The sequence below is a fragment of the Anser cygnoides genome, chromosome 11 (genome assembly GCF_040182565.1).
Source record: "Anser cygnoides isolate HZ-2024a breed goose chromosome 11, Taihu_goose_T2T_genome, whole genome shotgun sequence".
Lineage (NCBI taxonomy): Eukaryota > Metazoa > Chordata > Aves > Anseriformes > Anatidae > Anser > Anser cygnoides.
In genome coordinates, this window is record NC_089883.1 from 18,839,473 (window position 1) to 18,865,263 (window position 25,791).

At 40.2% G+C, this 25,791-nt stretch overlaps 1 protein-coding gene across 1 annotated transcript in view; it reads left to right on the forward strand.

Moving 5' to 3' along the window:
• The window catches only part of RFX7 (regulatory factor X7), a 54,277-nt gene that overhangs the window by 14,967 nt on the left and 13,519 nt on the right, over nt 1-25,791 (forward strand). Inside the window, exons 2-5 of the mRNA XM_067003889.1 lie at nt 9,365-9,398; nt 17,391-17,473; nt 18,273-18,395; nt 25,563-25,679. Of these exons, the coding sequence (XP_066859990.1) occupies nt 9,365-9,398; nt 17,391-17,473; nt 18,273-18,395; nt 25,563-25,679 (357 nt within the window). The remainder of the gene's footprint in view (nt 1-9,364; nt 9,399-17,390; nt 17,474-18,272; nt 18,396-25,562; nt 25,680-25,791) is intronic.

Consider the following 25,791-nt stretch of genomic DNA (forward strand, 5'->3'; position numbering starts at 1 on the left):
GTTTGTAATTAGTTTTAAAAGCAGTTTTCATTGTGAAATATGTGACCCGTTATGATAGGTGATTTGCCATTTAGCCACAAACCTTTCTACTTTTAGCAGGACATGCTTTAGACAAAAAGACTTCTCAGGTAGGAATTTATTCATGTAGTTTTATTTAGATCACCCTGTGCTTTCTGTGTTTAGGCTTTCTAGGCAATTGATCGATGTAGACTGATCTTGGAATACCCTGCAGTGCCTCGTATGGATTGTCAGTAATAAATATAGGATGCAGCTCCTTGGAAGGCATTATCTTCCCACACAATGTACAGAGGGCATCACATCTTTAGTATAGAGTCCTGCCTGAATATAACAATATAGACTGATTTTAATTTAGATCAGTGCTGAAAAAAACAGAGATGAGAAATGTATAAAACCATTTTCTTGTTTCTTCTAAGAGTTTATTCAAGTAATTTGTAGCCAAAAAGTGTATTTAAGTAATTTAAAAGAGAAATACAAAACAGGAACTTAAGTGACTGTTGTGTTGCTGGAATAGAGCACCTGGCATTCTGTGGCTGTGGCAGGCTTTTCCCAGTTATTTTAAGAATTGTGGAAATGAGTCTTCAGCATTTGCATAGAGCTAGATTTCTTCAGAAAGCTAAAATAGATGTTTATATATTTAATTTTCAGACCCAGGTATTCTGATGTCTGCCAACTAATTATGTCTCAGCAGTTCTTACTTGGCAGTTCATTATAATGGGCTACATTGGAGACGGGTATTTCATTAGTAGCCTTATCTTCCTTCTTTGTTCAGCTGTTTGTATAGGTGGCATTATTTAATAATGTATAAAATCATCGTAGTCTCAGGAATTAGAAGGGATTAAATATTTTTTGTCCTATATGCAATATTTTTCTTGCATTTATTTTAGTAACAAGTGTTGAAGTCATGTGTTTGACTAATTTTAACCTGCAGTAACTTAAAATGTAGTGGCATGCTGATCTAGTGTTTTTTTCAGCTGTGTGGTCCAGTGTTGCCCCTTTTTGTGTCTAATTTAAAACCGACCTTGGGTTTTTTCTTCTGCAAGTGGAAGGACGTAGATTAGGTTACATGGAAGATCAGTTGGTTGCAGCTCGGCTTGTCCCACTGTTTTATCAGTTTGGTGTTTTTCTTGCTTCCTTATATTGCAAAGAAGAGTGTTTTGGCTTGGATTAAAGGAGTCTGCCTTCAAGCTGGAGAGCCAATATTTACTAATTGGTGGCAGCTTTCTGTATTTACTTTTTTGAGGCCTTAGATACTTTGGTACATTTCCAGCGGACAGAACTCTGGCTATTTTTATGCTTTAGGGAAATAACAATACTTCATATGCTTCCAAGACAGAATTACAGTCCCTGTACCTTCCATCTGAAATGAGAATTTATTTGCTTTTGAGTACTGGAAGATTTAATTTGTCTTGTATTAAATGTTTTGGTTGCATTTGCTTGTGTTTGTGCTAGGTTCAAGTAGTTTAAACGAATAGATTGAGGTAAGTTTGCTGTTACTGGCGGTTCTCTTGTTTACAGATCTGGGTCTGTTCAAGTCCAAATCTGTCCTAACTTGTGACAATTTCATGATATGACAGTGTAAGTTGGCATTTGAGAAGTCAGCTGTGCTAGCTTAAAGGTGAAATGTGGGGCAGAGGACAAGGTACAACTGGATTGGACAGAAAACTGCTATTGCACAGAAGGTAAATTTCTACGATTCACTTCAAGATTAACATCCTTATTTAAGAAAATCTTTCCAAAAAGTTGTTGAGAGAACCTGGGAGAGAACACAAAATAGGATAATTGTGTCTTTTCTGCAAGTAAGTCGAACTCTGTGTCTGGAAAGACTCGTCATTTGTCTGATAAAGATTTTATTCCCTGTTTTAAAGTAGTCTTCAATTACAGGCAGAAGAGTTAAGTCCCTGTCTTCAAAACTTGTCATCTGAATCTCACTGCTCAGTTGCTGGTTTTTTGGTGGTGGTGGTTTTAAGTGTTTGAAATAGTGTCAGAACTAATCACTGTCTCCTCTGATAGTTCACTGTGGCATCACTAGGAGGGTATTAGAATGTTACGCTGCAAACGATCTAGTTGTGAGCCATCGCTGAAATGATGGAACCTGCAGCTCTGCGATTTCTGCCTTCCATTGGATCATGGGGTTGTGGGATGAGCTGGTTCAGTTAATTGATTCAGCGGGAAGCTCGTCTGCATTAATGAGATGATAAATTTTCTGTTGGATCAGCAAACAGATCCGACTCAATGAAATCCAGCTCAGCTCTGGCTGTACAATTTGCATGATCTGACATAAAGGCAGTGACACAGAAAGGGAAATGCACTGGTCAGTTGAGAAACAGCTTGCAGTTTAACTGGATGATGCTACTTGAAATGGCCTCTACAGGTGAACATGTAGGGTGTGACTTCATCTTTATACTGCCATAGTCTGTTTTTCCCATGGCTTTGGTCCCTCGGTTGCTTTTTTAAGTAGACACTTGGAAAAGCTCAGTTTTTGTGGTGGATTCAGCCATCCCATGACACACTATCACCTAAGTCACTGAGAGCTGCAGGATTTTACAGGTCCACAATATAGCCTGTAATATTTTCTATTTTGCCTTTAAGACATCAAGTTGAATTATCTGCAGGAGAGAAAGTGCAGGCAGAGAGAGAGCCCCTAGGTGGCATCAGAAGCCCTGCTTTTTGGCTCTTCTATGTCACACTGTGAGAGGTGAGAATGGGAGGGGATTCAGTAATTGTGATGCCAAGGTTGACTTGTGGAAATGCCCTGCTTGGGTGTGCTTTCCTTTCACAAGAGCTGTTCTGTACTGGCCTGTGCTTGCGAAAGCTCTGCCTCCATTAGCTAAGCAGTGTAGTCATCAGTGCAGTAACTGAAACAGATTTCAACCTTTTGCAGCTCTGCTTTCTAAATATTTAGTTGAAATGCTTTTACAACCATTTTACTTCTTTATCAATATGAGCCAAGCCAGACAACGTAACATGACATATGTTAAGATGTTAATTGAGTAGCAACAGACATAGGCGGCTGTTTTCATAATTTTCTCCTTAGATGATCCTTGGCTCCAGTTTAACATTTCTTTGTGCTTCTGAATGGAAGGTTCTATAAAGATATTTTTAGAGCTGTTACTCTAAGAGAAGCATTAATTCAGTAAGACTAAGAATTAAGGGCCGAATCCTGCAGGCAGGCAGTATGTGATGATAGTACCTTTCTGATAGTACCACTTGCTGTAATATGGTTGGTAGTCCTGTTACTGAGTACTTCCTCACAGCATTCAAAATAAATAGACTTCTTTTAAATGTTGTCTAAAGTCACCAACATAGTGGAAGAGAGATCTGAATCTTTTGGAAAGGGTGTGGGTTCAGTTTAATAATTATCCCTTCTATTTTGACATGGCTTTCAGAAAAATGACTTGCCCTGAATTGGCACGGTTTGTATTTAGTAATGGAGTCTAACTTGTCCTTGGGAACTAACTAGGTTTTTGGAAGAGGAAAAGAGGCAGCAGGAAACTGAACAGGAAGAAGGACTCCCGGTTGCTACCAACACTGAACTACCTCCTGTGCCTGGGAGACAGCAAGCCTGCTGTGCGGGGAGGGAGGGATTGCTGCTCACTTTGTGCTGTTCCTCCATCGAAGGAACAAGACTACCTGCAGACCCTATTGTTAAGTAGTTTGGCAGACAACCTGTGAAGATTGTATAAGGGAATGATTGGTGCGGTGAGAAATTGAGACTTTGCATAGCTGGATAATTTGTAAGGGGCAATGTGACCAAAATAGTTCTTCCTTGGCAGCCAGCTTTCTTACCTAGGTACCTTCCACTTTCACACAGAAGGCTTATTTTTGGATATCTGCCTAGAAATATTGGGTTAGCAGCATGTCACCATACACGTGGACTACAAGTGCGTTTCTGGGAGATGTCATTGTGGCTGCTGAGCAGCCTCAATTCCTGCCCCTCGCTGGAGCTGCACCACATTGTTGCTGGTTTTGTGCTGAGCTCTCAAGAGAAAAAGCTTGTGGTCATCCCCCCACTTCTCCAAACGAAGCTTATTTTAGAGCTTTATAAACCTCCCTCTTGGCATGATTTGTCTGAACTGGTAACTGCTTTTTCATCTCTGATGGTAACTAATTAACAGTGATGAGAGGTAACTGCACACTGGGGTTTTTGTTTCTGGTCGCAACTTTACTTACTGCATAAGGTGTGTCAGGTAATAATATAACTCAGTGTGTGTGTTCTGGAAGCTCTGCAGTGGGACATCCTTCCTGTCTGGTCAGGAGTTGTATCCTGTCTTCATAACATATGGCATAGCTCTGAGCGCTGGTAGAAAGTTGTTCCTTTTCATAACCTGCATTAGGGTTAGGCAGAAATAATGTTTTTCCTGGGCTGTCCAAAATGCACCAGGCACGTGAAGCAGAGCTGTGGAGCCTGTTCTCAGGAGGGTGTTCCAGTTTATGCAAATGTTTGCAGAATTGTGCTGAAGAGGATACAGAGATTTGTTTCAATCTCACTGCTGGAATTAAAGCCATAATGAAGAAGGGGCTCCAGGCTTCCTGAGGCACCTTAGTCAAACCATTACAAGATTTTGCACTGTAAATCGTGGCTCCACTTGTCTCCTGAATTTTGTCAAGCTGGACTTCTGTTGCAATTGTGTACAACTTCCTCCATTTGAGGATTAAGTCTGCTGCTAGTGCCCGAATGATGGGAGCCACGTCCTGTGTGGCTTTTGAGGCTGGGATGTCCTTTGCTGGGGTGAATGGCAGTGTCGTGGAGGTGCTGCTGTCCCACTCCTGCCAGGCACAGGGCCGAGAGCCCCTTTGCAGGTGTCCTTCTTTGCACAGTGGCTCCCAGAACAGGAGCTGCACTGTAGCGGCTGGGCGCTCGCGCGGCATTTGCAGTGCATGCATACGTGTTCCTCCAGCATTCACTGTGCTGCTAGCTTTGATACTAAACAAATAATTTACTGTTGAAAAGCTGGCGTTTGTTCCAGTGATTGTGCTGACTTTGAGAAGGTTTATAGAGTTAACTGAGCAGCAGCTAGCATGTTTGAGGGCTTTGTTTTACCCCTCCCAACTGCCTTCCTCTTTCTGATCTCACAGGCATAAGGCTTCTCAAATCCCTTGTGATTATATGGCCTCTACTCTTTGCAGCATTAAGGAAATACTAAATGTGCTCAGAGCAACTGAGTTCTGCCATATCTTGTAATAAGATATTCCCATACTGCTCAGAGTGCTTCAGCTACATATCCCTGAACCCAAGGTGTTGCTTAGAGCAACGTTCAGGAGTTTGTCAGCAGGGCTGCAGCGTTTAGAAGCTTAAGTTGCTGCAACATTCAACAGTAAGTGTTCAGGAACCTGTCAAAGATATTGGGCCTAAAGACTGATTTAGGAACTGAGTCTGAAAACTGCTGAGAGGCTTTCCAGTAAGGCTTTGGTCTGCAGCATGAAAGCTGCCCGTGTATTCCTGGGGAAGACATAGGACTGTGAAAGACAGAGGCTTTGCAGGGAGCTGCTGTTATGCTTCTGTAAAGCACAGGCTAAATAATCCCCCTTTTCCGTGCTCTTTAACTCATTAGAAGAAGATGGGCTCTTGTTTTTGAGTGTTCCACCTGATGGCTAAGGGTAGTTCTTCAGAGGGAAACTGTTTCAGCCTGGTGTTGCTTTGGGCAGAGCTGATGTTTTTGAGAAGCATTTCTTTAGGCAGTGGGACTGAAACACGTCTTTCTTGAGTAGTTGGGTGTATCTGGACTGTCAAACAGCCTGCTTTGCAGCGTCCACTGAGTAAATATTTCATCATTGATTGTGGTAGGGTCACTTAGTCTTTTTTGCAAAGGTTATAGCTTTATGCTCCCAGGTTCTTGTGGAGGATCAGTACCTCATGCAAGCTGGTAACTCAGGGCAGTTGTCAAAAACAAGCGCCTTTGTTATCGCTCCTGAGGGGCAGCTATCCCCTCAATCAGAGAAGGTACTGCTTTTCCTGGATTAAACTGTGTGGAGCAGCCTGCATTAAGGTGTAGATCAGGTAAGTGAACTAGTTGAACTTGAGGGAGACTTTCAGCATAAAGAGCTGCAGAAGAATGGATACCATAACTGTGCTGCATGCTCCAGGCAGTTACTGGCATGGAAGTTGTAGCAAGCGCCCAGGTGCTGTGTGGAGCAGCTGTCCATGAGGAGCAATGCTAGCAGTATGACTTCTGATTTTAGTTTTCAGATGGACTTAAGTCACTAATAGATTCAAATGGTTATTTTCATTAGCGAGAACATCTGTCACTTTGGGTGCTCTTCTGCAGCTGTTACTGGACATGTAGCGAAGTGCATGGGTAATAGCCTTCAAGTGTTAGAAGTAGGTCTGGGTACAGGGTCTGGGGTAGCCTTGCTTTTGTGATCGCTGGTAGGAGACCTACCAAATTAACTTTTGCCAGAAGTCTCCCAAGACAGTTGACCAAGTTAAATTTTTGTGCCTGTAAAACTGAGCCCGACTGGTGCAGTTACTGTAATTAAAATAGTTATTAGGTAATAGATGCATTTGGCAGAGACAGAATCAGGCTTATTTATTTAAAATTTGAAAATAGTCAGCTTTCAAAACACATCTGTCTTGTAAGCTAACAAAGGAAGATATAATAAATAATAAATAACATTGGCAAATACATTTTAACTGGGGTGACTGCTACTTCACCACATCTGTCACTTGTCCTTTTATCTCCTGATATGATGGAGATGCTTCATCTTACAATTTCACCAGAAGGAGCTTTTCTGTGCAGTGCTCAGGACCATGCAAAGATCGCTGTCCCAGCACGTTCCCATTCCCAGCCAAAGGGCTGGTTCTTCAGAGGGTTGTTGTTGCTGTACTTTGACGTGGATCAGCTCCACTGAAAGGTAAATAAGAAGTGTTTCTCATTAGGCACAGGCTTTATGAAGTCAGGCTATGTTAACGTGGGATATGGTTAGGGTAAAAGAAGCCTCAGTTTACCAGTAACAAATTATAATAATGTCCTTCTAGAATACCAAGGAGCACACAGCGGGAGGTGAAAAAATTGCTGTTAAAATAGACATCATGCTTACTCCTGCTTGAGCCATGGAACCTTTGCCTTGTAAAATGTCACAACATCTGTGTGCAGATTAGAGGACATGAACTCTACTATCCTTTTTGTGCCACCAGTTGACAAAAAGGAAACAGAGAAACTGTACTCACTGGTCCAATTATTGCTCTTTTGCTGTTGCTTCTAGACACTGTTGATCAGTTCTATGGGAGCAGGGGTCACAACTGGAAGAGTCTGAACTGAATTTGAGAATTTACATTTACTGACTCAGACTGGTCTTTGGAGATAAAAGGACAACTCCAGGGATCTCCTGCCCAGCTGCCTCCTGGCGGTTTGCCTTTCTTTCTGCAAGAAGAAAATATTAATGCAAATGGGCATGTTTATGGGCAGTTTGGCAGAATCTGCCAGGGCTGTCAACTGTGCTGGCAGAAGCACATCCTTTTGAAAAACCTAGCACAAAACATAGTGAGCAAGTCTGTAGAGAAAAGGCTGTGTTTGAACTAAGTTCGGTCTGCCTATCCCCTGCGTCCCCTTATCCTCTGTGTTGCTTTTCTGCATTAAGCTATCATGTGAAGCCATGGAAAGGCTTTGGTACAAAAGTGGGCACATGTTGTCTGCTGCTTTATGAAAGAGGCTGTGGATCTGTAGCAGAACAAGCATTGTGAAACCCTGCTAGGGGCAGGAGGCAGTGGGGCAAGGTGGAGTCCAGGGTGAGAGCTGTGCTGTGGGAGCAGCCCGATGTTTCAGTATTGCTTTGCTCAGCTTTGAGTCGGATGCAGTGATACCTCTGAGCAGCAGCAGGTTTCCACGCTTGGTGTCCTTTGACTTTCTAGTAAGACGGTGATTTATGAAGAGTGAGATGACATTTGGATGCCCTTCTTCGATTGTTACAGTAGATGGGAGCCCCTTCATCTAGGCAAGGAAAAACTTCCATTTTACTGGCTTTAGCTTTCTGTGTTTGCACAAATCCCCAGCAGCCCAGCTTCACTCCTGCCTTAGCATTTCCAAGTGTCTTCCCAGCTGATTGTCCTAACACCAAGTCAGCAGCAGTGGACACCTACCGTTGTATCTACATCAGTGGACTTGCTATCCATTTTTGCCTGTTGATGCTTTTTGTTGTATTGCCATTATTGCCATATCTGGTTCTTGTACAAGAAGGGGGGCAGAGGGGATCAGTAATAGCAGCTCCTGCAGGACATATTTTAGACCTTCTGGTTTCAAAATTCAATGCTGTAACAAACAGGACAACCAGGCTCCTGCCTCTTTGAACATTGGATGTAACATAGGTGCCGAATCAGTAGCTCTAGCTCTTATTTTCACCAGACACTAGAGTTGTTTGTTTGGCTTGTTTCAGTTGTGATTTTTAGTATGTCCATCGGATACCTTACTTGGCCTTTCTTTTGTATGTGGTAGCACCTGTACAAAAGTAAAATAACCGGAAATTATCTGTTTAGTTCTGATAACAGGACGTTGAATTATGTTCTATTCTACTAGCAGTGAAGTGTTTCCTAAACTCACACTGGTAGTTTAGTGCTTGTTCAGTAAGTGTTCAACAGTAAAGACTATTTATTTTCGCATGTTAAAGCTCATTCTCCTGTTCAGAGCAATGATTAAATGCCTTCAACTGATATGCAGTCCAACCAAGCACGTAGCATACAGTACTCTTCAAGAAACACAAAAGCTGATTATGGGTGTGTTTATATGAAGTATAATAAGTTCCATACCATACCTTGGCACATATCCTGAAGTCATTTATGGCAAATTTTATTTCAGTCCCCACCCAGTCTCTTCTTAATAAGCCAACTGGGAGGTAGTGAGACTAAAGTGGAAAACTTCTAGCAAAGTTGTCAGTGGGATACCAATTGTCTGCTTTGTAGCAGCTCTTTGGAAAACTAGAAATAAATGCATTGAAGTGGTGGGATTTAGTGAAGTGTGGGGAAAAGGGGGGGGACGTGTTAAGTGTGTTTACAGATGAACAAATAAAATGCATCTGAATTGTGGAAGAGTTTACAATAAAAGTAGTGAGATCCATCGTGGCTGCTTTGCAGCTTGGGATAATAGTTCCCAGTTGCAATGATATTTCATTTTAAATATACTTCTTATATAAGAGGGTAAAACAGTAAAAAATCTAACAAAAAGCTTTGTTTGCAGTGACTTTCTACCAAAAATGTTGCAGATTAAGTATACTTCCATAGGCTATCATTGTATTTTGTAGCAGGAGATTAAGCCTATAGTATAGTGATAGCACTTCTAATATGTAATATTTTTGTCGTTACTGTTTAGATTAATTCAAGATTTCTATTCTCTCTTTCTTCCCTCACGTCTAGCAAAACTGTACAATCTAAAGTGGACTGCATTTTGGTAAGTACAACTCCAGAATGCTTTTTAATATTTGATAGAACTGTAAGACCAAAATAGACAGCTCTGGAGACCAAGAGTTATTATCAAGTCATTCCTTGGCAATACTTTAAGGTACTACCTCTAAATCTGCTCAAAAGTAGTTCACGTTGCCCCCCCCTCCCCCCCAAAATGCATGATGTAGATTTGGTACTCATTTTCCAGGGAAGTATTGCCCTCTTTCTAGCACCAGCAAGTCATTTCCCTTTGCAGAGGCTATCAGTATAGATATGACTTAAAAAGATGCCTTACTGCTTTTGTAAACATGTTTTTATTAAATGAGGTATTATGGATTGCACAGATCAGAACCTGCAAGAAGCTAGTTGTGCCTTCAGGTTCCATTGCTCTTTAGGTTACTAATGACAATGATTATTGCTCTTGTTGTTTCCTTGAAATAGTTAATTCATGGCCAGTGCCACATTTTAAGGAAGGAACTAGATTGAACTGCATGTTTGCACAAAGCCTGTCAGACTAATGCCCTGGTCCATGAAAGTCTTGCTCATGTCATAATTGTCAGATTATTTGTTTATTTTAAATCTTGCCAACCTCTGAAGTTGTGCACTATCTTGACTACCTTCCCAGAAGTGAGCAATGCTACAGGTCCTGTTAGTTCAGCTGTAAGTAAAACAGATGCTTCATTTATTGAAGAAAGGAAAGCCCTTGAAATACATCAAGATCGCATTCCTTTGTGCAATAAAATAACAGAATCCTAGCCAGCGAGTAGAGATTATTTCTGGGAAGCAAATATCTAGGACAAGCTGAGAGGATTTGTTTGTGTTTAATAGCGAGCAATAGGTTTCAAGTTTCTTTAAATCAGAGTCTGAGTTCATAAGTCTTAAGACTGGAAGGGACTGCTTATTCTGACTTCCTACCTTTGGCATTTCATGCAGAAGTACCAGCGGGTAAGATAAAAACATGACATAGACAACCATCTGGACATTATCAAATAGAATCTGTTCTACTATATGGCTGAGCTAAATAAGAATATTCCTTGAAGTCGTGTTGTCAAAGGCTAATTTAGATGGCACTGAATTCTGTTTACTTTAAATATTACCTTAATTTGTCATGGTGAGAGATTTCAAGTAAGCTTTATTGTTGTTTTGCAAGCAGACTTTGGACCCAGTTTTACCTATGCTTAAAAGAATTTCTGGATGCATCCAACTAAACATGATGCATAATGTCATTTTTGTCCTATTTATTCCTTAGTGGCGTCTGCGGATACAAAACAGGTGAATATAAGATCTTTTGTACATGAGTCTTCATTTGCAAGAGGGCAAACTGCAGCTGTAAAATTCTTAACACCAGCTTTTTCTGCAGTGAAATAGAAGTGTGGTAGGAGTTCTTAAGTAGCATCAGAGAATGAATAAACAAGTAGCAGTTAACTTGTCACCTGCTTCTTGGAAACCTGTTTTAAGAAAACGGAATTTACAGTAGGAGTAGTCTTGCATTAAATTCTGCAGATTCATGAATCTAGGATACTGAAGTAGAGATTCACAGTTGGTGTGAGCCAATGTTACCATTCATCTGCACGAGTCGATTGTGATCATCCACCAGGTGTTCTTCTGAACAGTGCTCTTGCCTGCAAAGCAATCTCTATAGCTTGGCTTGGGACAGAGCAGCGATTTCCTGATGGCCTGATTTTCTGTTCCAGTTGCTTTCTTGTCTGTCCTGCTGATGATTTCACAGGAGTCCTATCAACACTGGAAAGGTGACTGTAGGGCAGCAAAGGTAGATCAAATGCTGTTCAGGTAGTTTGAAAAAGCAAAATCTAAGACCAGAATAGTTTCAAGAAACAAAAATGAAGCTGAATCATGTCAAAACAGTTTCTGCATTTTACATGCTTTTGGAAAGCTGTAAGCTGCAAGACAGAATGTAAAAGTATGTTAAACTAAAAGGCCGTGACCATACAACTCAAAATTAATTGTTTGGAGCTTCCTTGCAGACCTATCCAGTTTTGGCCTGTAGAAGACAGATGAGGAGGTTTCTTCACTGTTGGAATGTGTATGGGTTGGTCCAAATGGTCTGTGATTGGGGTGTTTGGACCTGATCAGTACCCAGCTGCTTGCTGCAGAGTCTGAGCCCAAGGTTATGGGCAGGTCAGAATGCTTCCTTCAAGTGCACTTCCTTAGATTTGGTTCAGATAGCAACCATCTCAGGGCCTCTGAATCAGTTTCATGAGGTATAAAGGGCCAATGCTCATCCCTTGCGTCTTTTACTGTAAAGAGATCTGTGACCAGCTTTCAGTTATGTTGAGAGATACTGATAATAGCTTAAAGCATTTAAACTTTATCAGTTTGCTAGTAACTGTAATAAATAAATAAATACATAAATAAATAACAAAGATCAGACTATGCTTGTTGTCATTTGTGTTTGGTAGCCCCAGTCACAGCCGCAATGTGCAGAGCAGCACACGGATGCTCTTTAGAACATAGGCTGCCTAACACAGGATAGGAAGAAAAAGGGAGAAGAAACAAAGGTGATGGTAATTGTTTCTGCTGCGGAGGGTAACTAGCATCAGAGGACTGCGGAAAACAGCTAGTGTAGGGGCACTAGGACTGTAATTTTTATTTATACAAGAGATGAAAGTTATCTGCCTTTTACTTGTTACATCGCACCATTTACATCTGACGTACTGTCAGTTTCTGGAAGATCATAAGAATATTGTATGCTGTGCAATCAAAAAAAAAGGTAATTAGCAAGAATTGTGGTGTAAACAGCCATTAAAAATTCATTATAACATCTTTTTAACTGTAGTAAACATGTCTGGAAGTCTCTTATGACTTTGCTTGTTATATTTGTTGCCACATACTAACTGAACTCTTGAACCTGATGTAAAGAATTGTATGCTCCATGTAGTTGCTTAGCAAGAAGGTAAGGCTGCTTTCCTTAGCCCTCTGAAAAGAGATGAGTGCTGGTGAGAGATGGCTGGATCGACGGCTGTGAACACCAAAGCTGCCAATGGCCGGAGCAGTGGCAGTGTGGGCAGCAGCAGTGTGTGCGACCTGCTGTTGAAGCAACGTGCCTCAGTCCTGCTGCATTCAAGGTGGTAGCTTGTCGCTTTTTGGCCCTACAGGAAACAGGCAGAAGCTCTGGGTAGCTTTGGCAGCTGTACTTGGACACTCTGTCAGTACTAAGCTGCCATGTATTTTTAGGGCTTGTTTGGAAAATTTAGCACCTGAAATATGTTTCTGCTTCTGTTCATCTAAAGCCTACAAAATACGTTTATTAGCATCTCTTTAGACTAATAGGTTCTGTTTCAATTTAGCTATCTTCTTTCTGGATCATTTTTCCAACAAACCGTCTGACCTTGAGCAAATTATTTAACCTTTGCTTCTTGTTTCTCTCTTCACACAGTGGGGAGATGATTGCTTGACTACTCTGCTATTCTTAGTCTGGTTGTTAAATAATAGATGTTTGTTCTTTTGAAATATGACAGGTTTTAGAACCAGTCTGCCAGTATGTACAAGTTACGTTGCCATTGGCATAGCCTTTTTTACCTAGATTAGAATATAGTTATATATAAATACTCAAAATGTGGAGAAAAATATTAAGATCAGTCTATGCTCTCTAAAATAGTAGTATTGCAAAATACTTGCAGCAGTGCCCCTGGCCTTCAACTCATTTTCACCAGAACCTTAGGACAGAAATAACCTGTAATTCTACCTTCATTGTAGAAATACAAAATAAGTCAAAGTTAAATGCTGTTCTTCAGCATTCAAGAAACTGTAATTCTGGTAATTGTTGCTTAGTGTATTTTTCCTCTATCTCATTTTAAGTTGGGCCTGACTAAATGTTTACTTTAAAAACAAAAAATAAAACAAAACAAAAACATTCCTTGGAGTTTTCCATGGTAATCCATTCTGGCAACAATAAGATGAAATTTGAGTAACATTTGTGACCTGTCAGTGGATCAGCAGTTGGAGGAAAACAGATAGAAAGATTCAATCCATCAAAGTCAGGAAACTTCAAGTGATATTATGTGGATCTGGAGGCTCAAGCTGAAATCTAGCTTCTCCAAGCAGGACCATGAGTCTCATGTTTCCTGTATTATAGATGAATTCCTTAGCTATGTTCTGTGTTGAAGTGGTCTTTGTCTCTTTGTGCCATGAAAAATTTCGTGTCTAGCTAGTGTCAGTATGGAACCAGATGTCAAAAACTATTTCTGATTTAAAAAAAAAAAAAGTTGCTATTATTTTACAGCTGCTTATTTGCTCAAACAAAATGCCTGTTAGAATTAAAAAGAAATTTGCTTGTTCCTAAGAGGTTCTTGTTCTGTATTGTTCTTAGTCAATAAAAGGACAGAATCGTTTGGACCAGATCTATGTTGTTTGTATGTACAAATGGATTTCTGGTTTAATATATTTGCTACATATTCTGTTCATTTCTTTGAACTGTCTGTCTTTGGTGACTACCAAAATGAAGAAAAATGCCAGAGACTTCTACTTCTTTATATATTACCATAAGGCTTTCCTTGTCTGTGACTTGAGGTTTCTAGTTCTTTGTCCTGTTTTTTCGTGTAAAATCACTAAAATATTTTGAATAGTCAATGTATTTTTTTGGTTAAATTGAAGCTAAATTGTAAAAAACTAAGTATGAACGCTCCTTGCTCCCCATCTTCACAGTATCTTCCTTCATTTGATGTGGTTCCAATTACAGGAGATAAATATAATGTGTGAAGACCCAGAATAGCAGAGTGGTGCTTTGTGATGGCTTTACACCTCAGTCATACAACCAGTTTAGCGCTCTTATGCATCTTTCTAATGCAGCTTCAAGAAGTATGGTTTATAAATAACCTTTGGAGAATTAAACATTCTTCAGCTGATTTGATAGCACCAGTTAATCAAGGTCTGTTAACTTCAAGCAAAAAATGTACTTAGATCCTTTTAAGTAGTGAGAAAAGATTCCCCAGACATTTTATATTCTGTATGGATATTAAAACTACTGTAGCATAAACTTTAAGTGGCTACACAAAGGGGAATTTGTCCAAGATGTTGCCAGCATTGCAGTTTTCCTTTTGATGCTCTGACTCTTTTCCACTCTGTTCCACATTTAGATTTCTGCCAAACATGATATTGACCTATTTTCTTAGTGGGAAATAAGAAGAAAATTGGTAGTATGTTTTGTGTTGTCCTTTCTTTTTATTCATTTTCATATGTATCCAACTTAAGACAAAGTGAAATTCAGGATGCGTTAACCCTTTTTTTTTTTTTTAACTTGGTCAGAGAGATCTATTGTCAGTAGGCCAGCTGAAATGTTCCTCTGCTTTCCCAAATGCTTTTCTGATTGCATTAACATTTAGAAAGTTTTGATACTTGGAGCAGTCACAGTAACAGAAAGACTACTGAAATCACTGGAGCCTTACCACTGAGAGCTGGTAGATAAGGGCTAAGGTTCAATAAGAAATTGTACTTAATGAGGCTGTAAACAAAGTTTTGAGAGTTTTAGAAACATTCAGAGAAAACAGCCTAAGCAAAATATAATGTTCAGAATTTTTTAAGCAAAACATTGTTCCCTGAATCTATTAGCAGTGTCACATTCAATGCCTTCGGTGCAACTTCTTCAGCTTTGAGATGTTTTTGTCTAAATAGATTCAGTCTCATTTAATAAGCTTAGCTTTATCTAATTACCACCCACGTAGGATTACCTCCATGAACTTCCTCTGCATCCTGGCTGCGTGTTTTCTCTCCCGTTTCATAGAAGGGCCTGCCTCCCCAGGAGCTCTGCATAGCCGTTGCTGCAAGCTGGAGGAGTTGTGCAGAGAATGCAGCCTGTGGAGAAGAGTGGGTTTTAAGTGAAAGCAGAGGGAAAATGCTACTGTCCGGCTTCCTTTGCTGAGGACATGAGAGCCATAATCCTCAACTGCCTTAGCTCTAGGGATGCAGTTGTGCTGATGAGAGTCGTTGGTTCACTGGCAACTTCTGAAAAAGATTCTGCTAACATAATCCCAGTCAAATTTCTTCTCTACACGTAAATCAGGTTTTGTTTGAATGAATGGTTGTCAGAGGGGACCTGCATAGCAGCGCCTCTGCAGCTTGGGCAGGGCCTTCACGTGCAGCCCTTTCCTTTAGCTGGGAGACAGCAGAAGTTCCTTCAGCTGCAGTGGGCACTGAGACTGCTTCAGCATCTTCTGATGAAAGTATAAAACCACCCTTTACACTGCAAAGTAGCACGTTAGATTTGGAGACAAGAGGTTGTTTTCCACTTCGATGTCAGAGTCATTAGGGCTTTTTGGTTTGTTTTGCAGAGGATCTCACCTGACCCATGTCTTTTGGTGATCTTTAAAATCCCTCCCAACCCGTTCTGTGATTCTCTTGATTCTAAGCTCTTGGAAAACAAGAAAGTCTGATAAACAAGCATGAATTTTCTTGCAGCTGTTTCATTTCTGTCTTTTCATAAATTTTATTTTCTCTAAAATGTTTCTTTGGAGAATGATCTCAGTAATGTTTTTTTAATAAAACCATTATTGATGGTGGAAGGACCACCTTGTAAATGCCATCATGTGTGCGGGGAAGGAAGAACAGAGAATTTTACAAAACGCACCTGTTCAGAAATACCTCTTTGGATCTTCGATGGTCTGTGCACCATTGCCGTGTAAGCTGTTACAGATCAACAGACATCAGTGTCAGCAAATTTCAAGAGTTTATTGGGGGGGGGGGGGGGTAAACAAAAACCTAATGTTGTGGCTTGCTGAAGCTTACACAAATAAAAGCAACAAATACAGTGTCTGTTCCCTGGCTGCTGTTGGAAATGTTTCTGTGAGCTTGGAGAGTGTCTGTCTTATGCTTTGCTTATTTTATTGCAAAGGCAGCAGGGAGGAGGGGGGAGCTCACCTCTGGCTAGTTCTCTTGTTAACTTTGTGCCAGTGGAAGTGAGATGCTTCTTGACTGGAATGGGTAGGGACCCCAGTTTGAAATGAAGTTTAGGATTTATTTTTCCCACTCTTCTGTTTGTTGTTGAAATAAACAGACAGGCTTCGCTGGCTGTTGGTCCCATTCTCTTCCTTTTGGAAAAGGTTATGTTGACAGTAAGACAGCAGTAAAGGAAAATAGAATTAACTGTAATCAAAAAGCTATATTCTGAATTAAAAAGAGATTGTGGTATTCTTAGCCTCTGTACTGGTAGTGCACCTCACATACTGGTTCTGCAGCATCTTCCAGAAAGAATCTGTGTACTCGTTGCTGCATGGCTTTACTCCTGCTGCTGCTGAGCAGGCTTGAATACCTTACCTCAGCTGATGCTCCTAGTACGTCGGAGTCTATATGAGAGATCTGGAATGACCCCATACTAGCTCATATGTAGTATTCACTGTTTGCATACAGCAGGTAAAACTCCCTCTTGTGTCTGATGCTCAGCTGGTATCTTCTGGAGTAGGACTCAGGCATCATAGGGATTCATGGTAACTGAATGGCTTATTTTCAGTATTTGTACAATAATTCTGATTCCAAAGGAAGCAAATACATGATGTATTTAGATGACATTGAAGTCTGTGACACAACTGTTGATGTGGTGGTATGGATTACAGGATCTGGTCTGACATTCTGCATAGTTATAGCCTAGTTGTTTTTTGATGCTTTGTTCTCAGAGGTGCTTCAAATGAGCTCTGAGAATATAATGGAGGTTTTCATGTTACATGTCCAGTTACAAAAGTGTTCTCTTATTGTCATTTCTCCAGATTCTACTTTTATTGTGTATGAATTTTGTAAGGGTATTGTGGAGCTGGCTTTGTGGACCAGTGTTTTCTAGTGTGCAGTGGTGTACAAATGGAAAATCATAGTTCTAGACCCAGAGTACTCGCAGTAACATTCTTTAACATAAGTATTTTCCTGTTTGAAAGTATATTATTTTGGAATACAATGTTGGATGACAATTTTAGCTGTCGAGCTCAACTCTTACTGTTTGCTCTTTTTATCCCTACCCCCTTCTTTTGTTTTTAACCAAAACACCTTTGTTATCTAGCAAGAAGTTGAGAAGTTTACAGACCTAGAGAAACTCTACCTCTACCTTCAGCTGCCTTCGGGTCCCAACAATGGAGACAAAAGGTATGCGTGTGGTACAGGTAAGCAGCTAGTGCTGAAAACACAACTTCCTGTGGCACTTACTGAGCATGCATTTACATGACATGTTTGGTAGCAGAAGCTGTCTTCAAATATTAAGAACTTATTTTTTGGTGAAGATTGTTTTTAATATTTGAACTTTATTGTTCAAATATCTTGTAAATGTAAACCTCCTAAAATGCAAGACTCATCCAAGAATATCTTTTGCAGCCTAAGTTTGATCGTTCCTTCACATTTTACATAGGAAGTGATAATATAGCAACATAAATGTGATGCTGGGGGAAAGAAAGAACTAACGGTATTTCTAGTAGCGTTTGTTTGATTAAAGGAAGATCTAGAAAAACAACCTGAAGATCGCAACATCATGAAATTAGCATCTGTTCCCAGTAGGCTGATTATAGGCAGACAGATGCCTACAGGAAGCACTCTGAGCACTTGCTGAGAAAGTTGAGTATTTGCAAAGGGCAGTTGACAGACTGAGTAGGCAGAAGCTTAGGAATGGTCAGCAAAAAAAAAATATCAGAGAGGAGGTAGGCACACTCTAACCCATCACTCTATGTGTGGCTGTATATCAGGCAAGAACCAGAGTATGGAGTCTCTTTGTTAAATTGTATAAAAAAAAAAAGGGGAGATAATACTTCCTTAGCCTTAAACAATAGCTGCACATTTGAGGTACTGGCCGTTGTTGTCTTTGTCATCTTTCTGCCTGTGCAAATACAAAAATGAGAACTGAGGAGGAACTATGGAGTAATGTCCTCATCAGAACTGTTTCTTCTTTCAATAGTGATCAGATCTCCATGTCATCCAGCCGTGCACAGCAGATGCATGCCTTCTCTTGGATACGGAATACCTTGGAAGAGCACCCTGAGACATCCCTTCCCAAACAGGAGGTTTATGATGAATACAAGTGAGTGCTTCTGATAGTGCTTTCTACATACTGCTTTACGAAGTTGTAAATAGTTCTGTGACACTGGCTCTACAAGTACTCCATTGACATACATATACAAGTGCACATGGAAGAACAAGGCCTTGTGTACTTGTGTGCTAATATAACTGAGGCCAACTCTATTCAGTAGTTGTGCCACTAAAGATAGGAGTGCTGTTTAAGTGGTACATTCCGTATGCTGAAGTAAATGTTAAAAGTATTAAATAGTATAGTAAAAGTATAAAAGTATTTCTTAGCAAGTAAATATCAGTATGAATACTGTTTTTATTTTTTGGACAGAGTGGCACAGATAAAAAGTGCCACTTGCTGTCTTACAGTGCTTTTTGTTCTAATTATTTATATGTACACATGTAAATGACTGTCTTAACAAGGATGAAGGGCTGAATTGTTCCTCCTGGAAAGGAAGGTATTTGGCACATAAGATCTAGTCAATGGTACCTTTCTCTCCAGAATAATACATAAGTATTGGGCTTTCCTGCAGCAAACCTGATTTCTACAGAGGCACAATATACCTGAATATGCATGAAACCAGTAACCAAGGCCACTGAGAGTCTGTTTTGTCAAGTCTTGAAGCTATCATGTAACGAGAGCGATAAGAAGCAAGGGAGAGCGAGCTGTCTGGCAAAAGTTGGATTTGGATTCATTTACAAAATGTTCCCCACAGGAAAAAAAAAAAAAAAGGCCCAGATGCCTGAAGATGAATAACAGATTCATGACCTAGTATGAATATTTCCATAATCTGAATGATTACAATAATTTGCAGGGAGTTGAGTGCCTTCACCTCACAAATGCCTACAGGATTCAGCCCTTGGTAGTTGTTGCAGCGCTGCATTATGTGAATACCTCATTTTAATTAACTCTCTCTGGTAGAGTTGTTTTGCTCTGACTAAGCTGCAGCATGATGGCATTAGCTTGCCTGGGGTTGATAAACACGCACACACCTATTTCTGAAATCTCACCATTGAGTTGAGCAGTGACGCAGCCTGGAAACATAGCCAATAGCACAGACGTGCCAGGGTAGCCAATCCCCGAGCAGGAGCTGCTCACGCAGACACAGCAACAGCAGCAGCTGCTGTGCAGGAGAGAAATGGAAGCGTTATTCTTAAATATATTTCTTATTTAATAATTTATGGCCTGCTTCAGCAACAAATCTGCTTGGCTTCTATGCTGTGCCAAGCTGCAGATGCCCAGAAAAATCATGTACAGATTGTTGAGTGTGAAATTTGGATGGCTTTTGTATGTAGCTGCATCAAGTATTTGTGTATTGTATTTTTTTGCCTAACAAAATAAGGGTGGAAAGCAAATATTCAGGAAAATATTAAATGTTTGGAATCTGTTCTCTTTTGAAAGCATCTGTTCTGTTTTTAAAACATTTAGTTTCTGTGAGTGTATTTATGAGCTATTCTTGCACACCGAAGGAAGAATAGCTTTGGAGTGGGAGGTGGGGAACAGGCGTATAAATAGATAAGTTAGTTTTGATAAGTCATTTTTCTTTACCTAGGGGCATTAAGTCCTCTCAAATCTCACTTCTCTCTTATTTACAAGTTATAATTTCTCTCCTCTGTGTGCAAAGATAAATGTTGCATGAGCTCATAGTGAGGAAACTTGTGCACTCTGCACATAATAAATGGAAGTTACAAGGCTTCAGAAGAGTGCTGCATCATAGCAGCATTTTAATTCCTGCTGTAAATTTTGGTCAAAATATTTTTTTATAAAAATACTGCTCTTTCGCATCGCCTTTGTGTTTTTCTTTTTTCTATGAAGAGAAAAAAGAAGCTTACAGTGCACACAAATCCAGCACTGGCAAATGTTGATAGCATTTTCAGCTCCTTCACATTTCAGTAGCCTTGCATCCCTCATCTAAGTTAACACAATGATGCTTCTTTTTGGTTTCTTACTCTTTTTAATTGTAAATTCACATCTCTAGCTAGGTAAAAGTGAATGAGTATATCACTTATTTTACCCCCTTCAAAAGGGAGATAAATGCATCGTAATATGAGCCAGTAGCACTTGGGACGGTTGAGAGCTTGCAGCTGAATTTCAGAAAGGAGGTAAATGAGAGCTATTTCACCTCTCTTGTTGGCACTGCAGTACCACTTGCACTGACAGAATATGCTGTGCTGTAAGAAGCTGTGTTTCAGCGCACGTGGTGCTTCTACCAGCTTCCTTTGGAAGTTATAGGGGAATACAGTCTGGAATATATTATTAGGACTCATGGTGAGCTGCCTAATTTCTTATGTAGCCTGAAGAAAATAGTTGCTGCTTCCCATCAAATAAATCCTTTCAGTGTTTTCTCGTCAGTTTTACTTGGGTATCTTTGCTTTAGTAGTAAACACCCTTCTGGAGGCTGCCAGGTGTAGATTAAGCTGAGTTTAGAGAATTAAGATTTTAAGTCTGGCAGTACTTACACAGAAGAAAAATCCTTGCTTGTCCACAAAATGATTTTTTGAGCCTTCAGTAAGCACTTGGGTCCTCTTGCTGCTACTGCAATGATGCAAGAAAAGAAAGTCATATTGTTCATATTTACGCTTGGTGCCCTGCAGATTCACTTAAAACACTTAATATAGATTAGGAGGTCTTTGAGTGAGCTTGTATCTCTTATCTGGTCTGTAAATCATTAATCCCTGATTTACTGGTGGCTGGGCCGATTGATACCACCTGATGCATAGGTTGTGTGTGTACTAAGTGTTAAAGATGTTAACTAGCAAGTTTAAGAAGAATATTCAGAAGCTGGAACGGAAGAGGGCAGTAGGTACAGGACTACCATGGACATTAAACAAATTAAAGATGTGAGATGCATGCTGATCTTGCTTGATAGCTCTTAACCAGTGTTTTGTGTAAAAACTCCCTGATAGGAACTGCATGGGACCTATTGTGTTGCCAAGTCTTCTGTTGTAAGTGAGTAACTATGTATTTCTTTTAAAAGCTGATCAAACTCCCATCTAAAGCGACTGTTTCCTAGCTTTGTTACTAGTCCTAAGAATCTGATACGGAATTCCGTTTCTTTGATGGTTTTCAGACATCTCTATTCCATCCTATGTGATTTCTAGGACTTCTCTGCCAGTATTGTTCATTAGCTTAAAGAGATCCTGCCTCTTCCTAAGGTTTTGTTCTAACCCATTTTTTAGAAATCAGTTATTTTGGTGGATTGGATAAGCCAAGATCTTTGTTTCGTTTCATGCAATAGGTTCTTTCCTACTATTCATAGTGGTTCTTTCTGCACCCATCTCGTATTGAATTCAGCATTCTTGAACAGGGTATGTAGGATATGTACGATGTTCTCTGTGAGATTTTGCCTGTACATACAGTGAAAGAAAAATTCTCCTCAAGTAATGCTGCTGTTTTACTCTAAGATTGTATCCACCTTGTTATCAGCTGCTATGGATATATCATAATTAACAACAGGATGACTAACTTATCCATTTATCTTCTGCTGCATTCAGTTGATGAGTGCCTACTTCACAGCAGCAGCACTTGTTAATTCTTGTGCATTATTTTGCATTTCGAGCTATTTAATTCCATCTTTTTTTCTATTCTTGTCTTTTCAGTTTTTCCGCGTAATACACCAGTCATTTTGTTTCAGTGATGCCTCCAGAATCAGATGATTTTGCCACATTTTTTTTCTGACAGAAACAATTTAATACAATATTAAGTAAGCAAGACAGTTTTTGAGGAACTGTGCGTAGCTTTCCTCTGACCCTTCCGTCTCAATGTAATCTGTTATCTCCATTTTATCCAGTTCTTTGCCCAGGAAGTTAATTAAGCTGGGCTGCATAGCCTGACCATACTCGTTGGCTTTTAGTTGGTTAATCTTTTTTGTGGTCTAATTCAAGCGCACTCCCATTGTATATTCTGTCTTCTGTATATGTAATTTGAAAATGGACTTCCCTTGCCAAATTTATTGTGTAGCAGCGCTCTGTACAAACGAACATAAGCAGTCATGCATCCATTGTCACTCCTGTCTCTCTGTAGACCTTCCCTCCCCCATCTGTTTCCCCCCCACCCTTCAAATAAGCAGAACAGCTCCTGGGCTCAGCAATGTGCCAAGAGTGCAAGTAGCAGAGAGAAGAGCTTCAGGGAAGAGACTCCTGGTATGTCTTGTCAAGTCAATGAGAGATGGCAGATGGACATGTAGGATTCTCGGCCAAGCCAGGAGGAGGAGGGGCCATATGGAAGGATCTGTCTGAAAACTGAAATTATATGATGATAATAAGAGCTGAGAAATCACAAGCTTGCAGGAGCTGCCAGTATGGATTCAGGAGGACCATATAACTGGACGCTCGGTGCTGCTAGCAAGTAATTGTCTTGAAACAGATGTGCTTGACTTGAGGAACTGATTTTTTTTCCTTTTTTCTTTTTTCTTTTTTTTTTCTGGGCAGGGAATAATTTTATCTTTGAAGTTGACTGATAGATAGGTTCCTAATTGTGTTGTTTTGCTATTTTAGGTTTTTTGTTTTGTTTTGCTGACATTGTTGAGTTTCAGTCAAAAATACTGCTGACTACAGCAGAGAAATCCATAGAGCCCCCCTTTACATGGTAGTTGAGACTTCAAGCCCTGTAATCAGCATTAGAAAGGGACGAAGACCCACCTTTTAGGATTTTTCAGAGGGAAGTTAAAATCCAGTGGTGTCTGGTAAGACTCCAGATAAAAAAGCGCAGAGAGGTGTCTAGAATGGCATTATGCATGAAGCAGCCTCTGATTCCTAAGAGGGTGCAGCAAGGTTGGAGAAGCATTCCTTTTTATTAACTTCAAAGGGACAAATCCAGAATCCAGAGACTGCGACTGACATGCATTGAAATGAATTTTGTTGGTACATAAATCAGGTAAAAATTTTCCTGATGTCTGATACAGAAACATAAACTAGTTGGAGGGAACCTCTGGAGGTTACCTGGTCCAACCCCTCACTCGGAGCAGGGCCAGCTTTTGACATTTCATGATGTTGCCTTATCCAGACAATTCATGAATGAGGAAAATCAAGCATTAGAATGGGAGCCCAAAGAGGGTGCGAAATCTTTCTGCCTGTTTTTAGGACCTGACTGGGCAAAGCCGAGCAGCCTGGTTTTGACCTTAAAGCTGAGCCTCTTGTAGGCTGGTGTTTAGACTGAAGTCTAAAAGGGTGCTACCAAGCACCCTTCCCACTCAAATTAATCTGTGATGCTGTGCCTCCAACGGTGGAGCTTCCACAGTGTCCAGCAGCTCCTGTTCCTGTGGTCTGTCCACTTCCGTTGGGAATGTGTCGGGGGGCGTTGTTGTGTCCCATCCCCTCACTTCCTTTTAAATAAAGAAAAAAAAGTGAGAGTTCTCACAAGAATGGGCTGAAAGTTTCGGTAAGACTGGCTCCTCTGCACTACATTGCATTTCCTCCTTCATTTTGGAAGGAGAAACAAAGGTCTTTTATTTCTGTCCCACGGATAACAGCAGTCTATACAAGTTTGCAGACAGAGCTGGGGAAAGTAAGGACACACAAGCTCTATAGGAGAATGTTAGAACCAAATAGAAAAACCTTGCTGTTTATCATCAAAATCATAACATTTGTGGCGGTGCTTTGCAAATGGAGGATACCTACGTACAGCCAAGGTAAAAGCAGCATATACCTGCTCTGTAATAACTAATATTTTTACAAAGAAAATAAATGCTGTGGAAATATCTCAAAAATATCTCTGTGTAGCTACAGTTTTCAGAGAAGGCCGTTTGACTGGACTACTTGGATGCAGATGCCATTGCTGATTGTTACTGGTTTTACCATGGAATTAAACTTCTGTTTCAGGAGCGATGCTTTTTGTTTTCTTCCTTGATGAACAGAGATTTGTTTGCCTGCACGTATCCAAGTTAGAGTAGTGAGCAATGTAGTGTATGAAGTGATTGTCTTGATGCTCTCCTGCTATGATGCCCACACAGAGATGTGTACAGTCACCTCTTCTGTTCAGAGACAGGCTGGTTCTGTGTATTTCTGGTAGGGCTTCTCACAGGAAAGGAGGCTATTGCTATGGTGCTGACTCTGTGACCATAGGAAGTCTGAAAGAGAATGCTTTAACGGTATGCTTTTGGGCCTGAGCATGTCAACATCCGTGAAATACTACAATGCTCTTGAACAAAAGGCAATATGTAGTAGTGTTGGTATCTTTGTGCAGGCTTAAGCACTTGCTGCATAGCTAAGCATTCCAGAGCAGGTTACGTTTTTCTGCTTTGATTTCACATGATTGTGATTTTTCAGAATGTTCACACTTCGCAGTGGAATCAACAATTCTTGCTCTCTGCCTCAAGGAGATATTTTTCTAGATATCTCAGGTGTTGAAACCTCTGAATAGATGTTGAAACAAAATTCCTTCTGCTGTTTTTGAGAACTGAAGACAGATAACGGTACCCATTTTACTAGAAAAGTAAATTTAGCAAAATGAATAGCTTCTGTTGCTTTTTTTCCTGTGTCATCAACTTGTTTTCTCAGTTGTGTGAAGATTAGCAGATCTACATTTATAGAGGCAGTAGAAATCTGTGAATTTAGGGCTGGTAATTCACGTAAGAATATCTATAATTAAGCAGATCTTATAGTTCAATGTGGGCAAACAGTTGCTAGGAGGACTAGGTCCTCAATACATGCTTGTGTTACACCTATAAAGGTGAAGCTGGTTCCACGGGAAGCTATGCCTCATGAAAATCAGTTTGCTAAGCTGTCTCAAATTGCAGCTGTATAAGCAGACAAATCTCTGACCTGCTGCTTTTCAAATATTCTAATAGGACTTCAGGCCTTCCCACACTCAAGCCATACCTCTGGCTAGAGAATGTCACTCTTAAGTCCTAAAGTAAGTGAATTGAAACATAATAGCTTCAAACTAAGTTGTGGAGTAAATCTTAACTGCGCTCTAGTTAATGCCACTACTTGTTAAATCTCCACATGACTAGTCTCTGAACTCAGTAGAGAACAAGGGAAAAACGATGGTATTAATAGCTCTGTGTATACATTTTTTATGTATTCAGTTTGTTGTGGATAGCTTCGTTAACGTTATATATGGTTCTACATATGGATGGGTTTGAGTGTTTTCTTTTTGAAAACCTTTGGAGTCTAGCATGCAGGCTGGCCTTTTGTATTAACTTTGATTCCATTCACATTTTATTTCTTTTTGTTGCAGGAGCTATTGTGACAATCTTGGCTATCACCCATTAAGTGCTGCTGACTTTGGAAAGATCATGAAAAATGTCTTTCCGAATATGAAGGCCCGTCGTCTAGGCACAAGAGGCAAATCAAAATATCCTTTGCTAGAACACTTCTCAGTAACTTCTGCAATTGCCTGGAGAACATCTGCTATTACAGCTTACCTACCAGCTAAATTTAGAAGTAATGTTAAATAAAATATGCAG